The 25,433-nt window shown below is 49.0% G+C and overlaps 2 protein-coding genes across 2 annotated transcripts in view; both read right to left on the reverse strand.

The window, feature by feature from the left end:
* LOC139575421 (telomeric repeat-binding factor 2-like) overlaps window positions 1-5,731 on the reverse strand; it is a 37,008-nt gene extending 31,277 nt beyond the window's left edge. The window contains exon 1 of the mRNA XM_071400370.1: window positions 5,495-5,731. Coding sequence (XP_071256471.1) covers window positions 5,495-5,657 — 163 coding nt within the window. The 5' untranslated portion in view covers window positions 5,658-5,731. The remainder of the gene's footprint in view (window positions 1-5,494) is intronic.
* A 15,055-nt stretch (window positions 5,732-20,786) lies between these two features.
* Window positions 20,787-25,433, reverse strand: part of LOC139575426 (palmitoyltransferase ZDHHC7-like) — a 49,307-nt gene continuing 44,660 nt past the window's right edge. The window contains exon 8 of the mRNA XM_071400377.1: window positions 20,787-23,855. Within this exon, the coding sequence (XP_071256478.1) occupies window positions 23,676-23,855 (180 nt within the window). The 3' untranslated portion in view covers window positions 20,787-23,675. The remainder of the gene's footprint in view (window positions 23,856-25,433) is intronic.

Below are 25,433 nucleotides of genomic sequence, written 5' to 3' on the forward strand. Positions count from 1 at the left end.
AAGCCATTAGACTACTGAACAGCTTCTACCCCCAAGCCATCAGACTGCTGAACAGCTTCTACCCCCAAGCCATCAGACTGCTGAACAGCTTCTACCCCCAAACCATCAGACTGCTGAACAGCTTCTACCCCCAAACCATAAGACTGCTGAACAGCTTCTACCCCCAAGCCATCAGACTGCTGAACAGCTTCTACCCCCAAGCCATAAGACTGCTGAACAGCTTCTACCCCCAAGCCATCAGACTGCTGAACAGCTTCTACCCCAAAGCCATCAGACTGCTGAACAGCTTCTACCTCCAAGCCATCAGACTGCTGAACAGCTTCTACCCCCAAGCCATCAGACTGCTGAACAGCTTCTACCCCCAAGCCATCAGACTCCTGAACAGCTTCTACCCCCAAGCCATTAGACTGCTGAACAGCTTCTACCCCCAAACCATCAGACTGCTGAACAGCTTCTACCCCCAAACCATCAGACTGCTGAACAGCTTCTACCCCCAAGCCATCAGACTGCTGAACAGCTTCTACCCCCAAGCCATCAGACTGCTGAACAGCTTCTACCCCCAAGCCATCAGACTGCTGAACAGCTTCTACCCCCAAGCCATCAGACTGCTGAACAGCTTCTACCCCCAAGCCATCAGACTGCTGAACAGCTTCTACCCCCAAGCCATCAGACTGCTGAACAGCTTCTACCCCCAAACCATCAGACTGCTGAACAGCTTCTACCCCCAAGTCATTAGACTGCTGAACAGCTTCTACCCCCAAGCCATCAGACTGCTGAACAGCTTCTACCCCCAAGCCATCAGACTGCTGAACAGCTTCTACCCCCAAACCATCAGACTGCTGAACAGCTTCTACCCCCAAACCATCAGACTGCTGAACAGCTTCTACCCCCAAGCCATCAGACTGCTGAACAGCTTCTACCTCCAAGCCATCAGACTGCTGAACAGCTTCTACCCCCAAGCCATCAGACTGCTGAACAGCTTCTACCCCCAAACCATCAGACTGCTGAACAGCTTCTACCCCCAAACCATAAGACTGCTGAACAGCTTCTAACCCCAAGCCATCAGACTGCTGAACAGCTTCTACCCCCAAGCCATAAGACTGCTGAACAGCTTCTACCCCCAAGCCATCAGACTGCTGAACAGCTTCTACCCCCAAGCCATCAGACTGCTGAAAAGCTTCTACCTCCAAGCCATCAGACTGCTGAACAGCTTCTACCCCCAAGCCATCAGACTGCTGAACAGCTTCTACCCCCAAACCATCAGACTGTTGAACAGCTTCTACCCCCAAGCCATCAGACTGCTGAACAGCTTCTACCCCCCAAGCCATCAGACTGCTGAACAGCTTCTACCCCCAAACCATCAGACTGCTGAACAGCTTCTACCCCCAAGCCATCAGACTGCTGAACAGCTTCTACCCCCAAACCATCAGACTGCTGAACAGCTTCTACCCCCAAGCCATCAGACTGCTGAACAGCTTCTACCCCCAAGCCATCAGACTGCTGAACATCTTCTACCCCCAAGCCATTAGACTACTGAACAGCTTCTACCCCCAAGCCATCAGACTGCTGAACAGCTTCTACCCCCAAGCCATCAGACTGCTGAACATCTTCTACCCCCAAGCCATCAGACTGCTGAACAGCTTCTACCCCCAAACCATCAGACTGTTGAACAGCTTCTACCCCCAAGCCATCAGACTGCTGAACAGCTTCTACCCCCAAGCCATCAGACTGCTGAACAGCTTCTACCCCCAAGCCATCAGACTGCTGAACAGCTTCTACCTCCAAGCCATCAGACTGCTGAACAGCTTCTACCCCCAAGCCATCAGACTGCTGAACAGCTTCTACCCCCAAGCCATCAGACTGCTGAACAGCTTCTACCCCCAAACCATCAGACTGCTGAACAGCTTCTACCCCCAAACCATCAGATCAGACTGCTGTACAGCTTCTACCCCCAAACCATCAGACTGCTGAACAGCTTCTACCCCCAAGCCATCAGACTGCTGAACAGCTTCTACCCCCAAACCATCAGACTGCTGAACAGCTTCTACCCCCAAGCCATCAGACTCCTGAACAGCTTCTACCCCCAAGCCATCAGACTCCTGAACAGCTTCTACCCCCAAGCCATCAGACTGCTGAACAGCTTCTACCCCCAAACCATCAGACTGCTGAACAGCTTCTACCCCCAAGCCATCAGACTGCTGAACAGCTTCTACCCCCAAGCCATCAGACTGCTGAACAGCTTCTACCCCCAAGCCACCAGACTGCTGAACAGCTTCTACCCCCAAGCCATCAGACTGCTGAACAGCTTCTACCCCCAAGCCATCAGACTGCTGAACAGCTTCTACCTCCAAGCCATCAGACTGCTGAACAGCTTCTACCTCCAAGCCATCAGACTGCTGAACAGCTTCTACCCCCAAGCCATCAGACTGCTGAACAGCTTCTACCCCCAAGCCATCAGACTGCTGAACAGCTTCTACCCCCAAGCCATTAGACTGCTGAACAGCTTCTACCCCCAAGCCATCAGACTGCTGAACAGCTTCTACCCCCAAGCCATCAGACTGCTGAACAGCTTCTACCCCCAAACCATCAGACTGCTGAACAGCTTCTACCCCCAAACCATCAGACTGCTGAACAGCTTCTACCCCCAAGCCATCAGACTGCTGAACAGCTTCTACCTCCAAGCCATCAGACTCCTGAACAGCTTCTACCCCCAAGCCATCAGACTCCTGAACAGCTTCTACCTCCAAGCCATCAGACTGTTGAACAGCTTCTACCTCCAAGCCATCAGACTGCTGAACAGCTTCTACCCCCAAGCCATTAGACTGCTGAACAGCTTCTACCCCCAAGCCATTAGACTGCTGAACAGCTTCTACCCCCAAGCCATTAGACTGCTGAACAGCTTCTACCCCCAAGCCATCAGACTGCTGAACAGCTTCTACCCCCAAGCCATCAGACTGCTGAACAGCTTCTACCCCCAAGCCATCAGACTGCTGAACAGCTTCTACCCCCAAGCCATCAGACTGCTGAACAGCTTCTACACCCAAACCATCAGACTGCTGAACAGCTTCTACCCCCAAGCCATTAGACTGCTGAACAGCTTCTACCCCCAAGCCATCAGACTGCTGAACAGCTTCTACCCCCAAACCATCAGACTGCTGAACAGCTTCTACCCCCAAACCATCAGACTGCTGAACAGCTTCTACCCCCAAACCATCAGACTGCTGAACAGCTTCTACCCCCAAGCCATCAGACTGCTGAACAGCTTCTACCTCCAAGCCATCAGACTGCTGAACAGCTTCTACCCCCAAGCCATCAGACTCCTGAACAGCTTCTACCTCCAAGCCATCAGACTGTTGAACAGCTTCTACCTCCAAGCCATCAGACTGCTGAACAGCTTCTACCCCCAAGCCATTAGACTGCTGAACAGCTTCTACCCCCAAGCCATTAGACTGCTGAACAGCTTCTACCCCCAAGCCATTAGACTGCTGAACAGCTTCTACCCCCAAGCCATCAGACTGCTGAACAGCTTCTACCCCCAAGCCATCAGACTGCTGAACAGCTTCTACCCCCAAGCCATCAGACTGCTGAACAGCTTCTACCCCCAAGCCATCAGACTGCTGAACAGCTTCTACACCCAAACCATCAGACTGCTGAACAGCTTCTACCCCCAAGCCATTAGACTGCTGAACAGCTTCTACCCCCAAGCCATCAGACTGCTGAACAGCTTCTACCCCCAAACCATCAGTTAGCATAAGTTAGCATTTCACATTAAAGTCTTCACCAGTTGTATTCGGCATGTTTATTTAACCTTTATTTATCTCGGCAAGTCAGTTAAGAACAAATTCTTATTTACAATGACGGCCTACCCCGGCCAAACCCAGACGACGCTGGGCCAATTGTTCGCCACCCTACGGCACTCCCAATCACAGCCGGATGTGATGCAGGTTGTGACGAATACAATTGGATTTAGATTTGATGAGCCATCTAGCGTGTTTCCCGAACACCTGTGTGTATCAGCGTAAAAGCCAATTTATGCCTGATCCGAAATGTGGTCGGACCTTCGTATGGAGGGTGTGACGCCATAGCGGTACCTCTGGGGCATGCAGAGGTCAAATCAAGCCACGTACCACGTCGCCGTGAGCCTCTCAAATGTTGTAACAATGCAGAGGGCTTCTGTATAGTTCCGCATTAACATGATTGGTTGACGGTAGGTGGGGGCGGTACAGTCCTGTGTAAACACAAACTCACTTCCTTGACAACTTCCTTGACAACAGTTCTGCTAAGTGCTAGAAGTATGAAAGCCCTGATGTCTGTTCTGCCACTTCAGGCCTCAGATCGACCATGCAGAGCCTTTAACTGGGGAGGAAGGATAGTTCGTCAACCGGATGCACACACAGACTGGATCTGTGCAAAAACTGATAAAAGTGTATATATATTTGTTTTTTTCAAATATTATTTCTCACTGATATGAAAGATAAGGGGCATATTTGCTTATGTTTTAAAAACCGGTTTGAATTGTGGTTCACATTGAGCAAAAATGTCTGCAAATGTAACCCGTGGAAACCCGACATGTGGAGAAGAAGGATTTTCCAGAGGTAGCTAGTCTGGATGAGTTTCCCGAGTGGCACAGCGGTCTAATGCACTGCATCTCAGAGCTAGAATCATCACTACAGACCCTGGTTCGATTCCAGGCTGTGTCACAACCGGCCGTGATTGGGAGACCCATAGGGCGGCGCACAATTGGCCCAGCGTTGTCCGGTTTAGGCCGTTATTGTAAATACGAATTTGTTGTTAAATGACTTGCCTAGTTAAATAATGGTCAAATAAATGTGTGTAACTAACTCAGCGTTTCCCAAACTCTGTCCTGGGCAGCGCTCAGTACATAAAAACGCAACATAACTTTAAATTAAAGAAAACTGTGCTGTACTGAACGACCAATTGAAAAACGGTGAGGGGTTCTGGCTTCAAAAATGCACCGCTTGTCTTTAACAACGTCAATCACCGCTTCAAGCCAAACCCGACACACCCACCGAACGGACCAAACAAGTCTGTTCAAGAACGTTTTTGGGAAAACGTGTCGTTCAGTACAAAACGCTCCACACCGTAGCAAACATTCAAACGAACTGAACGCACCCCTTGGATGAAGGTTTAGTTTTTGTCCTTCCGCCACACAGCTGATTCAAATAATAAATAATGAGTTGACTAACGTTATTTAAATCAGCTGTGTGGTGCTAAAGTTAGGACCAAAACTAAACTGTTCACCAGGGATCTAGTCATACCAACTGGTCTAGCTGACAGTTAACGTTACCACACAGTTAGCTAACTAGCTAGGTAACCCATGGTATGAAACAAAACGTTTATAAGCATAGCTAGCTAAACAAACTGGTAACACGGGAGTTAACGTAGCTATCTTAGGCAGAGACGGTATAGAAACCTGTATTGGGTTCGACAAGATGCTAACGTTAGCTAGTTTTTGTGAGCAAACGTTACTCACATTGAAGGATGTCTCTGATCTCACAGAAATCAGTGTCCTGATCATTCTTGAAAGCCTCAAACGCCACAGATACATAATAATCCACCATCCACCGATTAACAACACATTCCACATCTAGTCCGCGGTCCACACTCGCCTCCATGTTTTGGTTTTGCCGCCACATCAACGAAGTAAACAAACTTTTCTCATCTGCCGCGCTGGTTAGTGTTTAGTCAACCTTCCGTCTGTCCACCTTACGCTCACCTTACGCTCACATTACGCACCACGTCAATGACGTCATCGCGGCAAACCGATTACCATTCATTTAGAATAGTGATTTTTAATGGTTATTGACTAATTCTAGAGATTTTTATAAAATATTTTATTTTAAGTAAAAATATATTGCATTTGGCGACAGATTTTTTTGTTTTTGTGTATTTACCAGACAGAATGAAGAAATGAACGACTAATTCAAATGTTCTGTTTTCATTTTAGTAACATCTTTCATTGTAAATACATGGGTCTCTTTAATGAAATAAAACATATAAATAATTAACTCGCTCCAAAATAACTTCACAGCGTCACACTCGTAGAACATGTGTATAATAGCTTCCCTTTATCACAGAAAAGGCATCATTATGTCCTCGAAGTCCATGCATTCAGACAGGTTATTGCAAGGGTATATTTCGTGCAAGATATTCAAGTGAATTTCTTTTACTTTATTTGATATACAAAATTTATGAGGGAGCAACCAAGCTTTCTTCCATTCAATTTCAGGAATATTTTGCATTCCAGAAGAATGTCCCTCTAGGAGGGATCTTGTGGTTGGAGTTCAAGTCATCTTCCGAATGTATTACATGTCTTATCCAGCAGGGGGCAACCTTTCAACATACATTGAGCATCTATCTTGACATGTTCTCCAAAGCAAAAATGCGATTGAATTAATTAAATCCTGAAGGTATTGGTTTGAATATTGAATTACATTCTTACTGTATTCTTACAACTATACAATTGTAACCTTATTTTAGGTACTTACATTTTTGTAAACTCAATTCATATGTAGTGATTTTTTTTAGATTTTTTAAACTTTGTTATTTTATGTTTTCTTCAGATAAAATATACGTGTAGTGATGTCCTATGTATTTGTTTTGTTGTATTATAATATATATAAATATATACCATTTATTTAGTGAAGGCGGAGGCACTTGGTCATCCAGCGTTTGTCAAATGAACGTCAGATTTGATTTATTTTAGCAGGTTAGGAGAAAACGCTGCTGGTTGCTGCGTTTGTTTGCCGCGCGAACTGTATGCCGCGCGCGATTTAAAGGCACAATCTTTAGATTTCTTGGTGTCCGTCATTGATTCTTGAATAATCTGATTTATATGAATCTAACATTATCTTATCAGATTCAAATTCAATGCATATTGGTTCACATCCACACGTTTTTACACAGGGCAATAAATGGAACAGCCAAATAGCCATTATTATTTTAATCAAATCAGGTTTATTATGCAAAATAACACATTATAAAGACAATTTGAGACACATTTAAAAACATCATAATTGGTAGTAGGTACCAGGCACACCGGTTTGAGTGTCACGAACTGCAACAATGTTCGTTTGTCAACACCCAAAGGACAAAACTGTGGGAAGCATTGAAGTCAACACGGGCCAGCATCCCTGTTGAACGCTTTCCACACCTTGTAGAGTCCATGCCCCGAAGAATTGAGGCTGTTCTGAGGGCAAAAAGGGGGGTGCAACTCAATACTAGGAAGGTGTCCTTAATGTTTTGTTCACTCAGTGTGTCTGCAGAGGTTACAGAAGATGGAAATACTAAAAGTGTCCCACTTTTCTTCTGACTTCACTCAAATAAATACTACAAGACAAAATGAACAGGATATAATACGTCAAGGATCAGACTGCTGCAATGAATATCTGCCGTTTTACGGACTCATGACCAATTCTGCTCTTTTTATATACATACATAATGTTTCCGCCATTGTTAACTATGACTGAAAATACCTTCTGGATATCAGAACAGTGATCACTAACCTCAATTTGGATGTCGCACCGTAGCAAACATACTGCTCACTCTGGACCGGGCCCTGATCCCAGAGACTGGACCGGGCCCTGATCCCAGAGACTGGACCGGGCCCTGATCCCAGAGACTGGACCGGGCCCTGATCCCAGAGACTGGACCGGGCCCTGATCCCAGAGACTGGACCGGGCCCTGATCCCAGAGACTGGACCAGGCCCTGATCCCAGAGACTGGACCAGGCCCTGATCCCAGAGACTGGACCAGGCCCTGATCCCAGAGACTCATAAAAGGAAAAGACTGCCTGAGAGGCCGAAGTGCGGGCACCCAGACGAAACTACTTAGGAAACAAAATAACCCGCCTCTCCCCTCCGTTCTATTAACAAACGTACAATTGGTAGGATAGTCTCTAACGGAGCTCATCCAGTTTATTCTCCAGTGATTGGTAGGATAGTCTAACGGAGCTCATCCAGTTTATTCTCCAGTGATTGGTAGGATAGTCTAACGGAGCTCATCTTCTGCACATCTATCACTCCAGTGTTTAATTGCTATATTGTAATTATTTCGCCACTATGGTCTATTTATTGCCTTACCTCCCTTATCTCACCTCATTTGCACACGCTGTATATAGACTTTTTCTATTGTATTATTGACTGTATGTTTGTTTATTCCATGTGTAACTCTGTGTTGTTGTTTGTGTCGCACTGCTTTGCTTTATCTTGGTCAGGTCGCAGTTGTAAATGAGAACTTGTTCTCAACTAGCCTACCTGGTTAAATCAAGGTGAAATAATGTATATATATTTGTTAAATATAGTGCACAACTTTGGATCAGAGCCCTATGGCACCCTATTCCCTATATATAGTCCACTACTTTAAACCAGAGCCCTATGGCACCCTATTCCCTATATAGTGCACTACTTTAGACCAGAGCCCTATGGCACCCTATTCCCTATATAGTGCACTAAATGTTCTAAAGCAGTGCACTATATAGGGAATAGGGTGCCATTGGGACAGATCCGTTGTCTTTCAGTGTTCCCTCCGTCCCAACTTCCCTTCGTCTTTCAGTGTTCCCTCCGTCCCAATTTATAAGTATCTAAATAACACACATTCTCATTACAGCATTTTAATGAAAGGCCTGTGTTGTCTCCAGATAGCATATCTCCAGAGACACATCCTATAGACCCTCAGGGAGTCAAATCATCTCCAGATAGCATGTCTCCAGACACACATCCTACAGAGCCTCAGGGAGTCTAATCATCTCCAGATAGCATGTCTCCAGACACACATCCTACAGAGCCTCAGGGAGTCTAATCATCTCCAGATAGCATGTCTCCAGACACACATCCTACAGAGCCTCAGGGAGTCTAATCATCTCCAGATAGCATGTCTCCAGACACACATCCTACAGAGCCTCAGGGAGTCTAATCATCTCCAGATAGCATGTCTCCAGAGACACATCCTACAGACCGTCTAATCATCTCCAGATAGCATGTCTCCAGACACACATCCTACAGAGCCTCAGGGAGTCTAATCATCTCCAGATAGCATGTCTCCAGACACACATCCTACAGAGCCTCAGGGAGTCTAATCATCTCCAGATAGCATGTCTCCAGACACACATCCTACAGAGCCTCAGGGAGTCTAATCATCTCCAGATAGCATGTCTCCAGACACACATCCTACAGACCCTCAGGGAGTCTAATCATCTCCAGATAGCATGTCTCCAGACACACATCCTACAGACCCTCAGGGAGTCTAATCATCTCCAGATAGCATGTCTCCAGAGACACATCCTACAGACCCTCAGGGAGTCTAATCATCTCCAGATAGCATGTCTCCAGAGACACATCCTACAGACCCTCAGGGAGTCTAATCATCTCCAGATAGCATGTCTCCAGACACACATCCTACAGACCCTCAGGGAGTCTAATCATCTCCAAATAGCATGTCTCCAGACACACATCCTACAGACCCTCAGGGAGTCTAATCATCTCCAGATAGCATGTCTCCAGACACACATCCTACAGACCCTCAGGGAGTCTAATCATCTCCAGATAGCATGTCTCCAGACACACATCCTACAGACCCTCAGGGAGTCTAATCATCTCCAGATAGCATGTCTCCAGACACACATCCTACAGACCCTCAGGGAGTCTAATCATCTCCAGATAGCATGTCTCCAGACACACATCCTACAGAGCCTCAGGGAGTCTAATCATCTCCAGATAGCATGTCTCCAGACACACATCCTACAGAGCCTCAGGGAGTCTAATCATCTCCAGATAGCATGTCTCCAGAGACACATCCTACAGAGCCTCAGGGAGTCTAATCATCTCCAGATAGCATGTCTCCAGAGACACATCCTACAGAGCCTCAGGGAGTCTAATCATCTCCAGATAGCATGTCTCCAGAGACACATCCTACAGAGCCTCAGGGAGTCTAATCATCTCCAGATAGCATGTCTCCAGACACACATCCTACAGACCCTCAGGGAGTCTAATCATCTCCAGATAGCATGTCTCCAGACACACATCCTACAGACCCTCAGGGAGTCTAATCATCTCCAGATAGCATGTCTCCAGACACACATCCTACAGACCCTCAGGGAGTCTAATCATCTCCAGATAGCATGTCTCCAGACACACATCCTACAGACCCTCAGGGAGTCTAATCATCTCCAGATAGCATGTCTCCAGACACACATCCTACAGACCCTCAGGGAGTCTAATCATCTCCAGATAGCATGTCTCCAGACACACATCCTACAGAGCCTCAGGGAGTCTAATCATCTCCAGATAGCATGTCTCCAGACACACATCCTACAGACCCTCAGGGAGTCTAATCATCTCCAGATAGCATGTCTCCAGAGACACATCCTACAGACCCTCAGGGAGTCTAATCATCTCCAGATAGCATGTCTCCAGAGACACATCCTACAGACCCTCAGGGAGTCTAATCATCTCCAGATAGCATGTCTCCAGATACACATCCTACAGACCCTCAGGGAGTCTAATCATCTCCAGATAGCATGTCTCCAGACACACATCCTACAGACCCTCAGGGAGTCTAATCATCTCCAGATAGCATGTCTCCAGAGACACATCCTACAGACCCTCAGGGAGTCTAATCATCTCCAGATAGCATGTCTCCAGACACACATCCTACAGAGCCTCAGGGAGTCTAATCATCTCCAGATAGCATGTCTCCAGAGACACATCCTACAGACCCTCAGGGAGTCTAATCATCTCCAGATAGCATGTCTCCAGACACACATCCTACAGAGCCTCAGGGAGTCTAATCATCTCCAGATAGCATGTCTCCAGACACACATCCTACAGAGCCTCAGGGAGTCTAATCATCTCCAGATAGCATGTCTCCAGAGACACATCCTACAGACCCTCAGGGAGTCTAATCATCTCCAGATAGCATGTCTCCAGACACACATCCTACAGAGCCTCAGGGAGTCTAATCATCTCCAGATAGCATGTCTCCAGAGACACATCCTACAGACCCTCAGGGAGTCTAATCATCTCCAGATAGCATGTCTCCAGACACACATCCTACAGAGCCTCAGGGAGTCTAATCATCTCCAGATAGCATGTCTCCAGACACACATCCTACAGATCCTCAGGGAGTCTAATCATCTCCAGATAGCATGTCTCCAGAGACACATCCTACAGAGCCTCAGGGAGTCTAATCATCTCCAGATAGCATGTCTCCAGAGACACATCCTACAGATCCTCAGGGAGTCTAATCATCTCCAGATAGCATGTCTCCAGAGACACATCCTACAGACCCTCAGGGAGTCTAATCATCTCCAGATAGCATGTCTCCAGAGACACATCCTACAGAGCCTCAGGGAGTCTAATCATCTCCAGATAGCATGTCTCCAGAGACACATCCTACAGAGCCTCAGGGAGTCTAATCATCTCCAGATAGCATGTCTCCAGAGACACATCCTACAGAGCCTCAGGGAGTCTAATCATCTCCAGATAGCATGTCTCCAGAGACACATCCTACAGAGCCTCAGGGAGTCTAATCATCTCCAGATAGCATGTCTCCAGAGACACATCCTACAGAGCCTCAGGGAGTCTAATCATCTCCAGATAGCATGTCTCCAGAGACACATCCTACAGAGCCTCAGGGAGTCTAATCATCTCCAGATAGCATGTCTCCAGAGACACATCCTACAGAGCCTCAGGGAGTCTAATCATCTCCAGATAGCATGTCTCCAGAGACACATCCTACAGAGCCTCAGGGAGTCTAATCATCTCCAGATAGCATGTCTCCAGAGACACATCCTACAGAGCCTCAGGGAGTCTAATAATCTCCAGATAGCATGTCTCCAGAGACACATCCTACAGACCCTCAGGGAGTCTAATCATCTCCAGATAGCATGTCTCCAGAGACACATCCTACAGAGCCTCAGGGAGTCTAATCATCTCCAGATAGCATGTCTCCAGAGACACATCCTACAGACCCTCAGGGAGTCTAATCATCTCCAGATAGCATGTCTCCAGAGACACATCCTACAGACCCTCAGGGAGTCTAATCATCTCCAGATAGCATGTCTCCAGACACACATCCTACAGAGCCTCAGGGAGTCTAATCATCTCCAGATAGCATGTCTCCAGACACACATCCTACAGAGCCTCAGGGAGTCTAATCATCTCCAGATAGCATGTCTCCAGACACACATCCTACAGAGCCTCAGGGAGTCTAATCATCTCCAGATAGCATGTCTCCAGACACACATCCTACAGAGCCTCAGGGAGTCTAATCATCTCCAGATAGCATGTCTCCAGAGACACATCCTACAGAGCCTCAGGGAGTCTAATCATCTCCAGATAGCATGTCTCCAGAGACACATCCTACAGAGCCTCAGGGAGTCTAATCATCTCCAGATAGCATGTCTCCAGACACACATCCTACAGAGCCTCAGGGAGTCTAATCATCTCCAGATAGCATGTCTCCAGAGACACATCCTACAGAGCCTCAGGGAGTCTAATCATCTCCAGATAGCATGTCTCCAGACACACATCCTACAGAGCCTCAGGGAGTCTAATCATCTCCAGATAGCATGTCTCCAGACACACATCCTACAGAGCCTCAGGGAGTCTAATCATCTCCAGATAGCATGTCTCCAGACACACATCCTACAGACCCTCAGGGAGTCTAATCATCTCCAGATAGCATGTCTCCAGAGACACATCCTACAGAGCCTCAGGGAGTCTAATCATCTCCAGATAGCATGTCTCCAGACACACATCCTACAGAGCCTCAGGGAGTCTAATCATCTCCAGATAGCATGTCTCCAGAGACACATCCTACAGAGCCTCAGGGAGTCTAATCATCTCCAGATAGCATGTCTCCAGACACACATCCTACAGAGCCTCAGGGAGTCTAATCATCTCCAGATAGCATGTCTCCAGAGACACATCCTACAGACCCTCAGGGAGTCTAATCATCTCCAGATAGCATGTCTCCAGACACACATCCTACAGAGCCTCAGGGAGTCTAATCATCTCCAGATAGCATGTCTCCAGAGACACATCCTACAGAGCCTCAGGGAGTCTAATCATCTCCAGATAGCATGTCTCCAGAGACACATCCTACAGAGCCTCAGGGAGTCTAATCATCTCCAGATAGCATGTCTCCAGACACACATCCTACAGAGCCTCAGGGAGTCTAATCATCTCCAGATAGCATGTCTCCAGAGACACATCCTACAGAGCCTCAGGGAGTCTAATCATCTCCAGATAGCATGTCTCCAGAGACACATCCTACAGAGCCTCAGGGAGTCTAATCATCTCCAGATAGCATGTCTCCAGAGACACATCCTACAGAGCCTCAGGGAGTCTAATCATCTCCAGATAGCATGTCTCCAGAGACACATCCTACAGAGCCTCAGGGAGTCTAATCATCTCCAGATAGCATGTCTCCAGAGACACATCCTACAGAGCCTCAGGGAGTCTAATCATCTCCAGATAGCATGTCTCCAGAGACACATCCTACAGACCCTCAGGGAGTCTAATCATCTCCAGATAGCATGTCTCCAGAGACACATCCTACAGAGCCTCAGGGAGTCTAATCATCTCCAGATAGCATGTCTCCAGACACACATCCTACAGAGCCTCAGGGAGTCTAATCATCTCCAGATAGCATGTCTCCAGACACACATCCTACAGAGCCTCAGGGAGTCTAATCATCTCCAGATAGCATGTCTCCAGACACACATCCTACAGAGCCTCAGGGAGTCTAATCATCTCCAGATAGCATGTCTCCAGACACACATCCTACAGAGCCTCAGGGAGTCTAATCATCTCCAGATAGCATGTCTCCAGAGACACATCCTACAGAGCCTCAGGGAGTCTAATCATCTCCAGATAGCATGTCTCCAGAGACACATCCTACAGAGCCTCAGGGAGTCTAATCATCTCCAGATAGCATGTCTCCAGACACACATCCTACAGAGCCTCAGGGAGTCTAATCATCTCCAGATAGCATGTCTCCAGAGACACATCCTACAGAGCCTCAGGGAGTCTAATCATCTCCAGATAGCATGTCTCCAGAGACACATCCTACAGAGCCTCAGGGAGTCTAATCATCTCCAGATAGCATGTCTCCAGAGACACATCCTACAGAGCCTCAGGGAGTCTAATCATCTCCAGATAGCATGTCTCCAGAGACACATCCTACAGAGCCTCAGGGAGTCTAATCATCTCCAGATAGCATGTCTCCAGACACACATCCTACAGAGCCTCAGGGAGTCTAATCATCTCCAGATAGCATGTCTCCAGAGACACATCCTACAGAGCCTCAGGGAGTCTAATCATCTCCAGATAGCATGTCTCCAGAGACACATCCTACAGAGCCTCAGGGAGTCTAATCATCTCCAGATAGCATGTCTCCAGAGACACATCCTACAGAGCCTCAGGGAGTCTAATCATCTCCAGATAGCATGTCTCCAGAGACACATCCTACAGAGCCTCAGGGAGTCTAATCATCTCCAGATAGCATGTCTCCAGAGACACATCCTACAGAGCCTCAGGGAGTCTAATCATCTCCAGATAGCATGTCTCCAGACACACATCCTACAGAGCCTCAGGGAGTCTAATCATCTCCAGATAGCATGTCTCCAGAGACACATCCTACAGAGCCTCAGGGAGTCTAATCATCTCCAGATAGCATGTCTCCAGACACACATCCTACAGAGCCTCAGGGAGTCTAATCATCTCCAGATAGCATGTCTCCAGAGACACATCCTACAGATCCTCAGGGAGTCTAATAATGAGGGTCCTTTTACAAATGGACATGTTGTTCACAGACTAAAGCTCTTTATTTTAAAACAAATTATATTATACAATCATAAATCAAACGGATACAGTTAAAAAGATACGGCATTAATCAATGGCGGATATTTGCATGATTGTATTGATTAGGGTACTCATATCTCATAAAACAAACTGTTGTTTGATGATCATCAATACCCTGTGTCACAATGGCTCTGTTGTGAAGACAACTAAATCAGCAGAGAGATGAGAGATGAGGTCAGGAGGGCTGAGGGGGAACTAAATGGTGGACTGAAACAGCCTTCATCATGAGGGAGGTCAGGAGGGCTGAGGGGGAACTAAATGGTGGACTGAAACAGCCTTCATCATGAGGGAGGTCAGGAGGGCTGATGGGGAACAAAATGGTGGACTGAAACAGCCTTCATCATGAGGAAGGTCAGGAGGGCTGAGGGGGAACAAAATGGTGGACTGAAACAGCCTTCATCATGAGGAAGGTCAGGAGGGCTGAGGGGGAACAACATGGTGGACTGAAACAGCCTTCATCATGAGGGAGGTCAGGAGGGCTGAGGGGGAACAAAATGGTGGACTGAAAAAGCCTTCATCATGAGGGAGGTCAGGAGGGCTGAGGGGGAACTAAATGGTGGACTGAACTTGGGGTCTGGGAAAAATTGGTAAAGGGGGGGACAGGACATGGGAAACATTGGTAAAGGGGGGGGTCAGGACTTGGGAAAAATTGGTAAAGGGGGGGACAGGACATGGGGTCTGGGAAACATTGGTAAAGGGGGGGACAGGACTTGGGGTCTGGGAAACATTGGTAAAGGGGGAGGGGGGGGGAGGACTTGGGGTCTGGGAAACATTGGTAAAGGGGGGGACAGGACTTGGGGTCTGGGAAACATTGGTAAAGGGGGGGACAGGACATGGGGACTGGGAAACATTGGTAAAGGGGGGGACAGGACATGGGGACTGGGAAACATTGGTAAAGGGGGGGACAGGACATGGGGACTGGGAAACATTGGTAATGGGGGGGACAGGACTTGGGGTCTGGGAAACATTGGTAAAGGGGGGGACATTACTTGGGGTCTGGGAAACATTGGTAATGGGGGGGACAGGACATGGGAAACATTGGTAATGGGGGGGACAGTACTTGGGGTCTGGGAAACATTAGTAATGGGGGGGACAGGACTTGGGGTCTGGGAAACATTGGTAATGGGGGGGACAGAACATGGGGTCTGGGAAACATTGGTAAAGGTGGGGACAGGACTTGGGGTCTGGGAAACATTGGTAAAGGGGGGGACAGGACATGGGAAACATTGGTAAAGGGGGGGTCAGGACTTGGGAAAAATTGGTAAAGGGGGGGACAGGACATGGGGACTGGGAAACATTGGTAAAGGGGGGGACAGTACTTGGGGTCTGGGAAACATTGGTAATGGGGGGGACAGGACATGGGAAACATTGGTAATGGGGGGGACAGTACTTGGGGTCTGGGAAACATTGGTAAAGGGGGGGACAGGACTTGGGGTCTGGGAAACATTGGTAAAGGGGGGGACAGGACATGGGGACTGGGAAACATTGGTAAAGGGGGGGACAGGACATGGGGACTGGGAAACATTGGTAAAGGGGGGGACAGGACATGGGGACTGGGAAACATTGGTAATGGGGGGGACAGGACTTGGGGTCTGGGAAACATTGGTAAAGGGGGGGACATTACTTGGGGTCTGGGAAACATTGGTAATGGGGGGGACAGGACATGGGAAACATTGGTAATGGGGGGGACAGTACTTGGGGTCTGGGAAACATTAGTAATGGGGGGGACAGGACTTGGGGTCTGGGAAACATTGGTAATGGGGGGGACAGAACATGGGGTCTGGGAAACATTGGTAAAGGTGGGGACAGGACTTGGGGTCTGGGAAACATTGGTAAAGGGGGGGACAGGACATGGGAAACATTGGTAAAGGGGGGGTCAGGACTTGGGAAAAATTGGTAAAGGGGGGGACAGGACATGGGGACTGGGAAACATTGGTAAAGGGGGGGACAGTACTTGGGGTCTGGGAAACATTGGTAATGGGGGGGACAGGACATGGGAAACATTGGTAATGGGGGGGACAGTACTTGGGGTCTGGGAAACATTGGTAAAGGGGGGGACAGGACTTGGGGTCTGGGAAACATTGGTAAAGGGGGGGACAGGACATGGGGACTGGGAAACATTGGTAAAGGGGGGGACAGGACATGGGGACTGGGAAACATTGGTAAAGGGGGGGACAGGACATGGGGACTGGGAAACATTGGTAATGGGGGGGACAGGACTTGGGGTCTGGGAAACATTGGTAATGGGGGGGACAGGACATGGGAAACATTGGTAATGGGGGGGACAGTACTTGGGGTCTGGGAAACATTAGTAATGGGGGGGACAGGACTTGGGGTCTGGGAAACATTGGTAATGGGGGGGACAGAACATGGGGTCTGGGAAACATTGGTAAAGGTGGGGACAGGACTTGGGGTCTGGGAAACATTGGTAAAGGGGGGGACAGGACATGGGAAACATTGGTAAAGGGGGGGTCAGGACTTGGGAAAAATTGGTAAAGGGGGGGACAGGACATGGGGACTGGGAAACATTGGTAAAGGGGGGGACAGTACTTGGGGTCTGGGAAACATTGGTAATGGGGGGGACAGGACATGGGAAACATTGGTAATGGGGGGGACAGTACTTGGGGTCTGGGAAACATTGGTAATGGGGGGGACAGGACATGGGGTCTGGGAAACATTGGTAAAGGGGGGGACAGGACATGGGGTCTGGGAAACATTGGTAAAGGGGGGGACAGGACTTGGGGTCTGGGAAACATTGGTAATGGGGGGGACAGGACATGGGGTCTGGGAAACATTGGTAAAGGTGGGGACAGGACTTGGGGTCTGGGAAACATTGGTAAAGGGGGGGGCAGGACATGGGGTCTGGGAAACATTGGTAAAGGGGGGGACAGTACTTGGGGTCTGGGAAACATTGGTAAAGGGGGGGACAGGACATGGGGACTGGGAAACATTGGTAATGGGGGGGACAGGACTTGGGAAACATTGGTAAAGGGGGGGACAGGACTTGGGGTCTGGGAAACATTGGTAAAGGGGGGGACAGGACTTGGGAAACATTGGTAAAGGGGGGAACAGGACATGGGGTCTGGGAAACATTGGTAAAGGGGGGGACAGGACATGGGGTCTGGGAAACATTGGTAAAGGGGGGGACAGGACTTGGGGTCTGGGAAACATTGGTAAAGGGGGGGACAGGACTTGGGGTCTGGGAAACATTGGTAAAGGGGGGGACAGGACTTGGGGTCTGGGAAACATTGGTAATGGGGGGGACAGGACATTGGAAACATTGGTAAAGGGGGGGGCAGGACATGGGAAACATTGGTAAAGGGGGGGACAGGACATGGGAAACATTGGTAAAGGGGGGGACAGGACATGGGAAACATTGGTAAAGGGGGGGACAGGACATGGGAAACATTGGTAAAGGGGGGGACAGGACATGGGAATCACTGTAGCAGCTCCTAAACAAGGAGTAAAAACAACCAATGAGACAAAATACAAAGAAACAACAAAAATACATTTTTCAGCGTTTCGGATTAGCTAAATTCTGGTAGTACCTCCCCCGTTTCAATGTGTTTGTCCCATTTGAGTCTACTGAACATGGTCCAGGTTACAGTGCAACCTGTTCAGTCTGTTGCATCAGGGGCATAGTTCAGGTGATGGGTACGTCGAGGCTCAGGGCAGAGGAAGCACTGACGTCTGTGTTCAGTAGGTAGACTCTATGTCCAGGCTGTTTAATACCAGTAGTCAGTACACTTGGGTTGTGGCCAGAGGCAGGGAGGACCAGGACCGACCGACCATATTCAGCCCTAGTCTCTCTGTGTGGAGGACTGACCCAGATACAGACCCATATTCAGCCCTAGTCTCTGTGTGTGGAGGACAGACCCAGATACAGACCCATATTCAGCCCTAGTCTCTCTGTGTGGAGGACTGACCCAGATACAGACCCATATTCAGCCCTAGTCTCTCTGTGTGGAGGACTGACCCAGATACAGACCCATATTCAGCCCTAGTCTCTCTGTGTGGAGGACAGACCCAGATACAGACCCATATTCAGCCCTAGTCTCTCTGTGTGGAGGACAGACCCAGATACAGACCCATATTCAGCCCTAGTCTCTCTGTGTGGAGGACTGACCCAGATACAGACCCATATTCAGCCCTAGTCTCTCTGTGTGGAGGACTGACCCAGATACAGACCCATATTCAGCCCTAGTCTCTCTGTGTGGAGGACTGACCCAGATACAGACCCATATTCAGCCCTAGTCTCTCTGTGTGGAGGACAGACCCAGATACAGACCCATATTCAGCCCTAGTCTCTCTGTGTGGAGGACTGACCCAGATACAGACCCATATTCAGCCCTAGTCTCTCTATGTGGAGGACTGACCCAGATACAGACCCATATTCAGCCCTAGTCTCTCTGTGTGGAGGACTGACCCAGATACAGACCCATATTCAGCCCTAGTCTCTCTGTGTGGAGGACTGACCCAGATACAGACCCATATTCAGCCCTAGTCTCTCTGTGTGGAGGACTGACCCAGATACAGACCCATATTCAGCCCTAGTCTCTCTGTGTGGAGGACTGACCCAGATACAGACCCATATTCAGCCCTAGTCTCTCTGTGTGGAGGACTGACCCAGATACAGACCCATATTCAGCCCTAGTCTCTCTGTGTGGAGGACTGACCCAGATACAGACCCATATTCAGCCCTAGTCTCTCTGTGTGGAGGACTGACCCAGATACAGACCCATATTCAGCCCTAGTCTCTCTGTGTGGAGGACTGACCCAGATACAGACCCATATTCAGCCCTAGTCTCTCTGTGTGGAGGACTGACCCAGATACAGACCCATATTCAGCCCTAGTCTCTCTGTGTGGAGGACTGACCCAGATACAAACCCATATTCAGCCCTAGTCTCTCTATGTGGAGAACTTACCCAGATACAGACCCATATTCAGCCCTAGTCTCTCTGTGTGGAGGACTGACCCAGATACAGACCCATATTCAGCCCTAGTCTCTCTGTGTGGAGGACAGACCCAGATACAGACCCATATTCAGCCCTAGTCTCTCTGTGTGGAGAACTGACCCAGATACAGACCCATATTCAGCCCTAGTCTCTCTGTGTGGAGGACTGACCCAGATACAGACCCATATTCAGCCCTAGTCTCTCTGTCTGGAGGACTGACCCAGATACAGACCCATATTCAGCCCTAGTCTCTCTGTGTGGAGGACTGACCCAGATACAGACCCATATTCAGCCCTAGTCTCTCTGTGTGGAGGACTGACCCAGATACAGACCCATATTCAGCCCTAGTCTCTCTGTGTGGAGGACTGACCCAGATACAGACCCATATTCAGCCCTAGTCTCTCTGTGTGGAGAACTGACCCAGATACAGACCCATATTCAGCCCTAGTCTCTCTGTGTGGAGGACAGACCCAGATACAGACCCATATTCAGCCCTAGTCTCTCTGTGTGGAGGACAGACCCAGATACAGACCCATATTCAGCCCTAGTCTCTCTGTGTGGAGGACTGACCCAGATACAGACCCATATTCAGCCCTAGTCTCTCTGTGTGGAGGACTGACCCAGATACAGACCCATATTCAGCCCTAGTCTCTCTGTGTGGAGGACAGACCCAGATACAGACCCATATTCAGCCCTAGTCTCTCTGTGTGGAGGACTGACCCAGATACAGACCCATATTCAGCCCTAGTCTCTCTGTGTGGAGGACAGACCCAGATACAGACCCATATTCAGCCCTAGTCTCTCTGTGTGGAGGACTGACCCAGATACAGACCCATATTCAGCCCTAGTCTCTCTGTGTGGAGGACTGACCCAGATACAGACCCATATTCAGCCCTAGTCTCTCTGTGTGGAGGACTGACCCAGATACAGACCCATATTCAGCCCTAGTCTCTCTGTGTGGAGGACTGACCCAGATACAGACCCATATTCAGCCCTAGTCTCTCTGTGTGGAGGACTGACCCAGATACAGACCCATATTCAGCCCTAGTCTCTCTGTGTGGAGGACTGACCCAGATACAGACCCATATTCAGCCCTAGTCTCTCTGTGTGGAGAACTGACCCAGATACAGACCCATATTCAGTCCTAGTCTCTCTGTGTGGAGGACTGACCCAGATACAGACCCATATTCAGCCCTAGTCTCTCTGTGTGGAGGACTGACCCAGATACAGACCCATATTCAGCCCTAGTCTCTCTGTGTGGAGGACAGACCCAGATACAGACCCATATTCAGCCCTAGTCTCTCTGTGTGGAGGACTGACCCAGATACAGACCCATATTCAGCCCTAGTCTCTCTATGTGGAGGACAGACCCAGATACAGACCCATATTCAGCCCTAGTCTCTCTGTGTGGAGGACTGACCCAGATACAGACCCATATTCAGCCCTAGTCTCTCTATGTGGAGGACTGACCCAGATACAGACCCATATTCAGCCCTAGTCTCTCTGTGTGGAGGACTGACCCAGATACAGACCCATATTCAGCCCTAGTCTCTCTGTGTGGAGGACAGACCCAGATACAGACCCATATTCAGCCCTAGTCTCTGTGTGTGGAGGACAGACCCATATACAGACCCATATTCAGCCCTAGTCTCTCTGTGTGGAGGACTGACCCAGATACAGACCCATATTCAGCCCTAGTCTCTCTGTGTGGAGGACTGACCCAGATACAGACCCATATTCAGCCCTAGTCTCTCTGTCTGGAGGACTGACCCAGATACAGACCCATATTCAGCCCTAGTCTCTCTGTGTGGAGGACTGACCCAGATACAGACCCATATTCAGCCCTAGTCTCTCTGTGTGGAGGACTGACCCAGATACAGACCCATATTCAGCCCTAGTCTCTCTGTGTGGAGGACTGACCCAGATACAGACCCATATTCAGCCCTAGTCTCTCTGTGTGGAGGACAGACCCAGATACAGACCCATATTCAGCCCTAGTCTCTCTGTGTGGAGGACTGACCCAGATACAGACCCATATTCAGCCCTAGTCTCTCTGTGTGGAGGACTGACCCAGATACAGACCCATATTCAGCCCTAGTCTCTCTGTGTGGAGGACAGACCCAGATACAGACCCATATTCAGCCCTAGTCTCTCTGTGTGGAGGACTGACCCAGATACAGACCCATATTCAGCCCTAGTCTCTCTGTGTGGAGGACTGACCCAGATACAGACCCATATTCAGCCCTAGTCTCTCTGTGTGGAGGACTGACCCAGATACAGACCCATATTCAGCCCTAGTCTCTCTGTGTGGAGGACTGACCCAGATACAGACCCATATTCAGCCCTAGTCTCTCTGTGTGGAGGACTGACCCAGATACAGACCCATATTCAGCCCTAGTCTCTCTGTGTGGAGGACAGACCCAGATACAGACCCATATTCAGCCCTAGTCTCTCTGTGTGGAGGACTGACCCAGATACAGACCCATATTCAGCCCTAGTCTCTCTGTGTGGAGGACTGACCCAGATACAGACCCATATTCAGCCCTAGTCTCTCTGTGTGGAGGACAGACCCAGATACAGACCCATATTCAGCCCTAGTCTCTCTGTGTGGAGGACAGACCCAGATACAGACCCATATTCAGCCCTAGTCTCTCTGTGTGGAGGACTGACCCAGATACAGACCCATATTCAGCCCTAGTCTCTCTGTGTGGAGGACTGACCCAGATACAGACCCATATTCAGCCCTAGTCTCTCTGTGTGGAGGACTGACCCAGATACAGACCCATATTCAGCCCTAGTCTCTCTGTGTGGAGGACAGACCCAGATACAGACCCATATTCAGCCCTAGTCTCTCTGTGTGGAGGACTGACCCAGATACAGACCCATATTCAGCCCTAGTCTCTCTGTGTGGAGGACTGACCCAGATACAGACCCATATTCAGCCCTAGTCTCTCTGTGTGGAGGACTGACCCAGATACAGACCCATATTCAGCCCTAGTCTCTCTGTGTGGAGGACAGACCCAGATACAGACCCATATTCAGCCCTAGTCTCTCTGTGTGGAGGACTGACCCAGATACAGACCCATATTCAGCCCTAGTCTCTCTGTGTGGAGGACTGACCCAGATACAGACCCATATTCAGCCCTAGTCTCTCTGTCTGGAGGACTGACCCAGATACAGACCCATATTCAGCCCTAGTCTCTCTGTGTGGAGGACTGACCCAGATACAGACCCATATTCAGCCCTAGTCTCTCTGTGTGGAGGACTGACCCAGATACAGACCCATATTCAGCCCTAGTCTCTCTGTGTGGAGGACTGACCCAGATACAGACCCATATTCAGCCCTAGTCTCTCTGTGTGGAGGACTGACCCAGATACAGACCCATATTCAGCCCTAGTCTCTCTGTGTGGAGGACTGACCCAGATACAGACCCATATTCAGCCCTAGTCTCTCTGTGTGGAGAACTGACCCAGATACAGACCCATATTCAGCCCTAGTCTCTCTGTCTGGAGGACAGAAGTCTTAGTCCCCCTCCACTCTGTTGGTCTGTCTCAGCAGAGAGACAGGGACTTCAGGAGACGCCATGTAGTGGGAATGGGGGGGTACAGCTGTTCTCCAGTATGTAAGTCACAGGTCACACCCCATCCTATCAGTCCAGAAGGTACCACCAAAACCCCCATGATGTGTCCAACGGTCCAGAGAGGTCCAGGGTATCAGACGGTCCAGAGAGGTCCGGGGGTATCAGACGGTCCAGAGAGGTCCGGGGTACCAGATGGTCCAGAGAGGTCCAGGGTATCAGACGGGGAAGAGCTGTGTTTTGGCCTGCTCAGCCCTCAGACAGAGAACTCCACACCACTACGGCATGTACGTGTCATCAGTAGGCGCCGCAGACGCAGGCCGGTGAATGGGTTGAGCCAGAGGACGGAGGGCGGGCCTCCGAACACAGCCTTCATCCCCTCCCAGCGCACACGCCGCTCCCACCTCGGCTTCTCATTCTTCAGACGCTCGATCTCCTGGGAGACGAGACAGACACAGACCGACATGAAGACAGACAGACAGGCACAAACAGACAGACAGACACAGACAGGCACAGATCGACATGAAGACAGGCACAGATCGACAGACAGACAGACATGAAGACAGACCGACAGACAGACAGGCACAAACAGACCGACAGACAGACAACAGACAGACAGACACAGACAGACATGAAGACAGGCACAGATCGACAGACAGACACAGACAGACAGACAATCCTTCAGCATAGTCTCCATTTAATCACCTGATTTGAAAAGCAACAGAAAGTAAACCTTGGGAAACAGCCAGTAAACCATCCAATGACAGAGATGGTATAGATATCTATAGATACAGTTGAATGAGGTTCACTGTTCCTGTAAACCAGTGGTGGAAAGAACTGACAGTTGAAGTCGGAAGTTTACATACACCTTAACCAAATACATTTAAACTCCGTTTTTCACAATTCCTGACATTTAATCCTAGTAAAAATTCCCTGTCTTAGGTCAGGTAGGATCACCACTTTATTTTAAGAATGTGAAATGTCAGAATAATAGTAGAGAATTATTCATTTCAGCTTTTATTTCTTTCATCACATTCCCAGTGGGTCAGAAGTTTACATGCACTCAATTAGTATTTGGTCGCGTTGCCTTTAAATTGTTTAACTTGGGTCAAATGTTTCGGGTAGCCTTCCACAAGCTTCCCACAATAAGTTGGGTGAATTCTGGCCCATTCCTCCTGACAGAGCTGGTGTAACTGAGTCAGGTTTGTAGGCCTCCTTGCTCGCACACGCTTTTTCAGTTCTGCCCACAAATGTTCTATAGGATTGTGGTCAGGGCTTTGTGGTGGCCACTCCAATACCTTGACTCTGTTGTCCTTAAGCCATTTTTCCACAACTTTGGAAGTATGCTTGGGGTCATTGTCCATTTGGAAGACCCATTTGCGACCAAGCTTTAACTTCCTGACTGATGTCTTGAGATGTTGCTTCAATATATCCACATCATTTTCCACCCTCATGATGCCATCTATTTTGTGAAGTGCACCAGTCCCTCCCGCAGCAAAGCACTCCCACAACATGATGCTGCTACCCCCGTGCTTCACGGTTGGGATGGTGTTCTTCGGCTTGCAAGCCTCCCCCTTTTTCTTCCAAACATAACGATGGTCATTATGGCCAAACAGTTCTATTTTTGTTTCATCAGACCAGAGGACATTTCCCCAAAAAGTACGATCTTTGTCCCCATGCCATAGTCTGGCTTTTTTATGGCAGTTTTGGAGCAGTGGCTTCTTCCTTGCTGAGTGGCCTTTCAGGTTATGTCGATATTGGACTTGTTTTACTGTGGATACAGATACTTGTGTACCTGTTTCCTCCAGCATCTTCACAAGGTCCTTTGCTGTTCTGGGATTGATTTGCACTTTTCGCACCAAAGTACGTTCATCTCTAGGAGACAGAATGCGTCCCCTTCCTGAGCGGTATGACGGCTGCGTGGTCCCATGGTGTTTATACTTGCGTACTATTGTTTGTACAGATGAACGTGGTACCTTCAGGTGTTTGGAAATTGCTCCCAAGGATGAACCAG

The sequence above is a fragment of the Salvelinus alpinus genome, chromosome 5, assembly GCF_045679555.1.
Source record: "Salvelinus alpinus chromosome 5, SLU_Salpinus.1, whole genome shotgun sequence".
Taxonomy (NCBI): domain Eukaryota; kingdom Metazoa; phylum Chordata; class Actinopteri; order Salmoniformes; family Salmonidae; genus Salvelinus; species Salvelinus alpinus.